Genomic DNA, 8,161 nt, shown 5'->3' on the forward strand with positions numbered 1-8,161 from the left:
CCAGGTGACGCTGTTGTCATGACGGACCTCCTTCCATTTGTGTCCAGCAGGGGGCTCTGGAATTTTGGATTCTCTGGAAGAGATGGACAGACATGAATTAACCTTTTAGGGATATTCCAAGCCAGGGGTCTCCAAACTTCATCAACGAAGGGCCAATTTACTGTCTTCTCTGACTTTAGGAGGGCCGGACAGACCTGTGGTCAGGAGGAGGAATGTTGCCCCAGCGTTGGCGCCAGTGGAGGGGGGTGCCCCAGCGTTGGCGCCAGTGGAAGGGGGGGGTGCCCCAGCGTTGGCGCCAGTGGAAGGGGGGGTGCCCCAGCGTTGGCGCCAGTGGAAGGGGGGGGGTGCCCCAGCGTTGGCGCCAGTGGAAGGGGGGGGTGCCCCAGCGTTGGCGCCAGTGGAAGGGGGGGTGCCCCAGCATTGGCGCCAGTGGAGGGGGGGTGCCCCAGCGTTGGCGCCAGTGGAGGGGGGGTGCCCCAGCATTGGCGCCAGTGGAGGGGGAGTGCCCAGCATTGGCGCCAGTGGAGGGGGAGTGCCCCAGCATTGGCGCCAGTGGAGGGGGAGTGCCCCAGCGTTGGCACCAGTGGAGGGGGGTGGGGAGTGCCCCAGCGTTGGCGCCAGTGGAGGGGGGTGGGGAGTGCCCCAGCGTTGGCGCCAGTGGAGGGGGGTGGGGGGGTTATAGAGTGCTCTGGCCTTGGTGTCAAGTAGGAAGGAGGAAGTACAGTGAGGGAAAGTTAATTTGATCGGCTGCTGATTTTGTACGTTTGCCCACTGACAAAGAAATGGTCGGTCTATAATTTTATTGGTCGGTTTATTTTACCAGTGAGAGTCAGAATATATACCAGAAAAACGCATAAAAAAAAAAAAAAAAAAAAAAAGTTATAAATTGATTTGCATTTTAATGAGGGAAATAAGTATTTGACCCCCTTCACAAAACATGACTTGGTACTTGGTGGGGAAACCCTTCTTTGGTTCAATCACAGAGGTCAGACGTTTCTTGGAGTTGGCCTCCAGGTTCGCACACATCTCAGGAGGGATTTTGTCCTCTTTTTAGATCCTCTCCAAGCCATTAAGCTTTCCAGACTGACGTTTGGCAACTCGAACCTTCAGCTCCCTCCACATATTTTCTATGGGATTAAGGTCTGGAGACTGGCTAGGCCACTCCAGGACCTTTAATGTGCTTTTTGAGCCACCCCTTTATTGCCTTGGCCGTATGTTTTGGGTCAATGTCCTGGCTGAGGGAAGGAGGTTCTCACCCAAGATTTGAAATGTCCGATGTGTCCGCCATAATGTCGCAGTCACAATAAAAATTGCAGATCGCCGCCATTACTAGTTAAAAAAAAAAAAAAAAAAAAATTGAAAATAATAAAAATGCTATAAAACTATCCCCTATTTTGTAAACGCTATAAATTTTGCGCAAACAATCAATCGCTTATTGCGATTTTTTTTTACCAAAAATATGTAGAAGAATACGTATCGCCCTAAACTGAGGAATAAAAAAATAGTTTTTTATATATTTTGGGGGATATTATAGCAAAAAGTAAAAAAAATGCGTTTTTTCAAAATTTACGCTCTGTTTACAGCGCAAAAATAAAAACCGCACAGGTGATCAAATACCACCAAACGAAAGCTCTATTTGTGGGAAAAAAGGACATCAATTTTGTTTGGGAGTCACGTCGCCACGACCGCGCAATTGTCAGTTAAAGCGACGCAGTGCCGAATCGCAGAAAGTGCTCTGGTCTTAAGCCAGCAAAATGGTCGGGGCTGAAAGTGGTTAAGCAAACCTACTACGCTGTGCTAAAAAGGTGTCCTTATGTGTGACCGGAGTTCCGCTTTAACGCTACAAACACCAATTTTCTACCTAAAGGAAAGCGGCCGATGGCTGCACCGGATATCACAGGTCATTAAACGCCGAACGCGCTGGGATCTCATACATACTGGACCTCCTCGCTTGGAGCGATGGATCGGAAGCCGGGAACGAAGCAGTAAGTGAATTAGGGGGGGGATTACCCGGCCGGTCACAATCCGGTTTGAAGGGCGAGGAATGAATTTTCGGGAAGGGAACGGCTCGGCGGTGTTGCATACGAACGATCCTGCAGGTGTCGCTGTTGTATATAAAATGGACGCAGAGAGCCCCATTTACAGCGTTTTCAGATCTGTAATTTCTGACAAATAAAAAATGTCTCGGGCTTAGAGTAACAACGCGTTTTTACAAGCGCAGCGCGAACGCCGAGGTAACAGGCGTAGTGGGGGCTACACATAGTGATCTGCCCGGGAATATATAGCCAATATATAATTTATGTGAACATGGATCGTGCTTTGGACCCACAGAATTATTTACCAAAATAGAAATGATCGACAGCAATCATTGGAGAACGCAACGAGGGAATTTGGGGCAGTGACAGAACCAAACACCAAAAGTCAGTGCGCAAAAAAAAAAAAAAAAAAAAAAAAAAAAGTGTCCAGAGAAAGTCAGAGCCCCAACAATCCACATCCCAGAGGAAAAACCAGACAGGCTTCTTCAAAGAAAAAACAAAAAGTTGGCACTCCCGTGGAAAAAAAGTAAAGCGCGCTCCCAAAGAAAAAAAGTCAGAGCACCTCTAAAGAATAAGGCCACTTCCCAAAATAAAGAATGCCCCCAAAGAAAAAAAAAGTCAGAGGGCCCCTATAGAAAGGTTCAGAGAGCCCCCCCCCCCCCCCCCCCCAAAAAAAGCCAGAGCACCCAAAAGAAAAGAGCCAGAGCAGCCAAAGAAAAAATTAAGCGTTCTCCTAAAAAAATCCCAAATAAAGGGGATTCCCAAAGAAAAAAGAAAAAAAAAACCAAGTCAGAGCACCCAAAGAGGGAAAGAGAGCACCCAAAGAGGGAAAGAGCACCCAAAGAGGAAAAAGTCAGAGCACCCAAAGAAAAAATTAAGAGCTCTCCTAAAGAATTCCCAAATAAAGGGGATCCCCAAAGAAAAGAAACGTCAGGAGCACCCAAAGAAAAAAGTCTTAGGGCTCTCCTAAAGAATAGGGCCACTTCCCCAAATAAAGAACACCCCTAAAGAAAAAAAATAAAACAAATCAGAGGGCCCCCATAGAACAAAAGGTCAAAAGTGCACCCAAAGAAAAAGTCAAAGCACCCCCAATGAAAAAAAAAAAAAGTCAGCACGCTCGGAAAAGTCAAGAGTGCTCTTAACTTGCAAAATTTAGTGACTCAATATATTGAAGTTGTTGGATTAGGACAGCCAGGTATCCAGTATGTTTTAAAGGCTACGTCTGCAGTGGCAGCCTACATATTCCTTTCAGTTTTCCATAAAAACAAAAAAAGGGTATTAAAAGGTGAGAAGAGAAATGCATAATAACCTATGAAAAGCTAGTTACCTGGCGGTTACTCTATCTTCTGCTATATAAAAAGAGTATGGCGATCAAGAAATTTGCTTTTTTATCTCCTGCCAACCCTTCACGATACTAGGGCACATCAGGGGCTACACTGCCTTGTAAACCCACCCAAGTGCCTTCCCCTTTTCTGCCGGTCCAGGGTCCAGGATAGATTGGGAGTGGGGGCGAAGGCAGGTGGGCGAATCAGATGTGAGCAGGGAGGGTGATCAGCACAGGGGAGGGGCAGGAGAACCGATCCCCTGCCGGCTTCTTCTCCTCTCCTTACCGGCAGCTACCAGCTGGGAGCCATACAGGGGATCAGTTCCAGTAATTTCCCCTTCCCCCGCCACACCAATCATCCAATGGGTTTCAGGCAATACTGCAAAACTGAAAAATGATTTTACTGGCCTTATAAAATAAATCCTATTTATGTACAAAATTGTTTTATTTACAACCAGATTCCAAAAAAGTTGGGGTGCCGTGTAAAATCTACATAAAAACATAAAGCAACAATTTGCAAACCTCACAAAATATATATTTTATTCACAATAGAAAACCTAAAAATTGTTTAAAAACTGAAAAACATACAAGAGGGAAAGGAGCATCACTGGCAGTGAATACTTCTATCCAAACGATACATTAAAGCTGGGCCCAAACCAACTCCCTCCCCCCCCCCCCCCCCATTCATTTAATGCATTTCAGACTTTAGTAATCCCTCGTTTAGTGCTGCACTCAGTCGGCGAGAGGGAGGGGTGAGCACTCTGAGCCAATAAGGACTGGGTTGCTTTGCACTGTCTGCGCATGCTTAAAGAGCAGAGGGGAAACCTTATCGATATCCGGCTTCTCTATTGTCAAAACACAGACTGGGGGGCATGTCCTAGACTTAATTGCCCAAGTTCATCTGGTCTTTCAGAGGTGTCCAGGACTTGGCTAAGCTGTCTGGCAAAGGGAAGCCCGAGCTACAAAACTTGGTAAATAAAAATTTACAAATAATTTGGCAGGTAAAAAGATTTCACGTGGGAATTTTAGCTGCGATTTGTATTTGGCAAGGTAGTTAAACTTTTTTTTCAAGCATAACAGAGGCTGGAGAAGGCGATCTGGGCTCCTTTAACAAGACTGTGTACAGATTGCTGCAAATAAGGGCAACAATCAGGAGCCTGGTCACCAGAAGTTGACATTTCTCTTGAATTCCCAGAACACAGGACATTTGGTTTACAAAGAACTGCATTTTTTCCCCCACTTTGTGCAGGCTGTAGCTCCACCCCAGGCGGAAGCCCAATTATGGAGGCACATCAGGACCAAGGACAGCACCCCCTCTCTGCCATGTACTGAAAATATTTCCTTATACTAAAAGGCAGGGCTGGGCAGGAGGGACGTCTTTCCCTGGGCACTGCATAGAGTGCCTACCTACAAGCTGGCAGGAGTACTGAAAGAGGGGGAATTTTCGTTAGGGGGAATTTTGGCTTGCAAAGGGAATTTCTGCTTGGGGGTAATCGTGCAGATTAGTGCCAACATTTCTTGTGAGGGGATTTGTGCTGAGACAAAATGCTCATACATTTTGGAAAGGGGGGGGCGCCATTTGGCATCTTTGCCTTGGGCGCTAGATGACCCTGTCCAGGAACTGCTGAAAGGAAAGGCTGAGCCAAAAACCAGCTGTTCTAGGGAACAGAGAAACCAGCTGTTTGCTTGCATTGTGCATGAAGGAGAGCTGGAGACCACCACCGTTATTTAAAACACAAACCCAGAACACTACAAGCCAAATACTACTATAGTCTTACTCCAGAATAGCAGGTAGATCTGGGCTTAGTCTTTCCCTCCTCAGTATATGGTATTGGGATACAACAGAAAAGGCACAGGCTGCGTCATGGGACCTGTGCTGTGCATGAGCCAAGTACAGTCATCATAGCACCCAACTGTCCCAGATTTTGAGGGACTGTCCCCGATTTGGAACAATGTCCCTCTGTCCCTCTTTTCTGTCTGATCTATATAGTTGTATATAAAATGCACTAGTTCTCTTTCAAAAAACCTGACATGGGGCCTTACAGCTAATGCTTCAGTTATAACTAATGCAGGGATGATCGGTATTGACCATCAAGCAATTACTGGAACCAATCCCCCTTTTGACTCTCTCTACAGCAGCTAAAAGCCAACAGGAGGGAGAGCAGCCACTAGCTTTAAGCTGCTGCAGAGAGCCATACAGGGGATTGGTTACAGTAATTGCCCCCCTGCCTGCCCATATCCGAGTCACCCTGCTGCCTGGGCCCCTGTGCTGGCCTGGGCCCCCGTACAGGAGGACTGGTGGTACCCCCTTATCTACAGCCCTGGCCACTATGCTATGCAGCCATGGCAGGAAAAAAAAAATGCCCTCATTGAAACAAGACCCCATTCACATGAATAGTGCTGCTCTGCAGTGCCTTGCGACAGTGTGAAAAACATTAGTGTGCAGTAAACGCAGGTGGTAAGGCGGCATATTGCCAGCCACAGGAAGAAAGCCTGCACCACTGTGGGGGATCCACAAGCGTCAAAAAGCAGTACAGCCGGCCCTCCTGCTCGGCAGGTACCCGGGCTCCCCTTTTGAACTGATGGAGTCTGGACCCGGCTACAGAAGGGGCAGCTGTACCTGCTTCATCATCCGCCCTGGATCCCAGTCTAGAAATTATGAATAGGGAGTAGAGGGTGGTGGGACAGAGGCAACAACTTCTCAGAGGTGTGAGGGCCCATTCACACCTCAACACTGCACTGGACTTATTTACGCATCGCATTAGACAACCCTTCCAAAAAATAAATGGGCTGAAATGCACAGCAAGGCAGGTGAAAATGAAGCAGGCTGCTCTTTTGGACATGTGCTTTGAATGTCCATTGGGGTGCCATTCCCCCCCCAAAAAAGTCACCCACACACCCCCAACACCACAGTGTAAATGAGGCCCCAATAGAGGCATACCGGGCTTTCCCAGGCAATACACTCTCAATGTGACTTCATAAAACATTACAACTCTGCCAGCCATCATCTGTCACTGAAGCAAGATCAATCCTTGATGAGCCCATCGGATGAAGACACTTATAAACACTGTGCAGAGCTGGAGAGATTGCAAACGACTGAAGAAGTTGAATAAATGCATATTTAAAGTTCAACGTTCAAAAGAAAATCCAGGGAATGATAAAGAAGCCGACAGATTAAAACGGCAACTGCCGAGAGATTAAACCCTCCAGTGTATCACTTAAGTTTATCGCTATCATTAATTCAACCCTGGTGTCTCTAGTATTATACACCGCAATAGTAATTATCTTCCAAGTTCTGCTAAAATCAGGTCTGCAGAGAGTAGAAATCCTTCATATAGAGACAAAGAATTATAATGTGTGAAGTATAATATACTGGAGCAACAACAAGCTGTGGCACTCACGCGATGAGTCCAGGTGTCATTTATGGGCCCAAAGCGTGCCAAGAACAAATGCCCACACCATTACACCATCACCCGGATCTTTTGCCGCAAAGGCAGGTCAGGTCCATAATGTCAATGCTAAATTCTAAACCGACCATTTTTTGCGCCTCAAGGATCACCACACCAGGCCACAATTTTGGTCAACTGTCCAGTTTTGGTGAACTAGTGCCCACAGCAGCTTCGGCTTTCTGTCCTTGGCGGAAAGGAGTGGAACCCGAAGTGATCTTCTACATTTGTAGGCCATCTACCTCGAGGATGGACATCTGCAATCTGAGCTTTTCTGCTCAACGCAGTTATAAAGAGTAGTTCTCTCTTGATCCACTGGAACCAGACTGCCCAAGTTCCTCTGACCTCTCTCAAGGCTTCTCCATCCTCAGCTTGGACGTTCAATTGTTTTTGCATCATTCTGGGTAAAAAGCTGAAGAGTCTGGTGTGTGAAAATCCCAGGAGTTCGGCAGTTACAAAAATACTCAAAGCAGTCAGTCAGGCCACGGTAAAAATCACGGTCAAGTGGATTGGGGGTCTTATGTTGACGGTTTTTGCAGGCACAGGAGCACAAATGGAGTTTGAAAAGGCTTATAGTTTAATGGTATATTCTGGCTCTGACCTTGGGTTGTGAATGGAAAGGAACAAGGCTGCAGATGGAAATGAGAGTTGACTGCTAAATTGCCGTGTTTGTGATTTTCCATAGTGTTGCAGCATATGGGATACAGCGTTGGCATTTATGGAGTGGACCTACCATTGGAGATGGCTTGGGCCTCCCATATATGCAGCACCCTCCTAGAGTAGCGTAGGCTGCTAGGTAAATCTAGTTGGCTCCACTAATCAGGAGGAACAGAGGTTGATTAATTAGGGCTGCTAGCCAATTCCTGAGGAGGTGTGACCAGTTGGTGGCGAGAGCTCAAAATAGTCTGAGGCCTGAGCAGCATGGTGCATAGTTCCTGGGTCCAGTCCTGCTGGAGGAGACCGCTATGTGTGTGTGTGTGTGGGGGGGGGGGCAGGGCTACAACGTCTACAAGAAGCCATTACAAAAGCACTGAGGTCCCAGCTAGGCTTAGTGGGCTGGGGGGGGGGGGGGGGGGGGGTTCTATTCACGAGCTTGACTCCAGGGATCAAGTGGGGTCTTGAGAAGCTCACTGGAGAGACCAGGGGGAAGTTGTTGGGAAAAAGTCCAGCTGTCCCGCAGTGGTGTGAGTTTACATCTTTACATCTTCCTCACTGAGTGAATATTGGCAGGAGGCATCACATGATCCTGTGGCTATGCAAGTGACCCCAGTGCTGGAGAATAGGGACTGCGTGTAGCTTCTATACTCTGGAAGGTGTACAGGTCACAATCAGCATAGAGATCCTGTGGGACATTC

General features: G+C 47.3%; 1 protein-coding gene across 1 annotated transcript in view; it reads right to left on the reverse strand.

The window, feature by feature from the left end:
* The window catches only part of LOC143941307 (DNA topoisomerase 1-like), a 132,769-nt gene that overhangs the window by 30,765 nt on the left and 93,843 nt on the right, over positions 1 to 8,161 (reverse strand). The window contains exon 5 of the mRNA XM_077463330.1: positions 1 to 73. This exon is cut by the window's left edge and continues 72 nt beyond it. Coding sequence (XP_077319456.1) covers positions 1 to 73 — 73 coding nt within the window. The remainder of the gene's footprint in view (positions 74 to 8,161) is intronic.

Source organism: Lithobates pipiens, unplaced genomic scaffold, assembly GCF_037356315.1.
Source record: "Lithobates pipiens isolate NorthernLeopardFrog02 unplaced genomic scaffold, aLitPip1_a1.2 Scaffold_10, whole genome shotgun sequence".
Taxonomy (NCBI): Eukaryota; Metazoa; Chordata; class Amphibia; order Anura; family Ranidae; genus Lithobates; species Lithobates pipiens.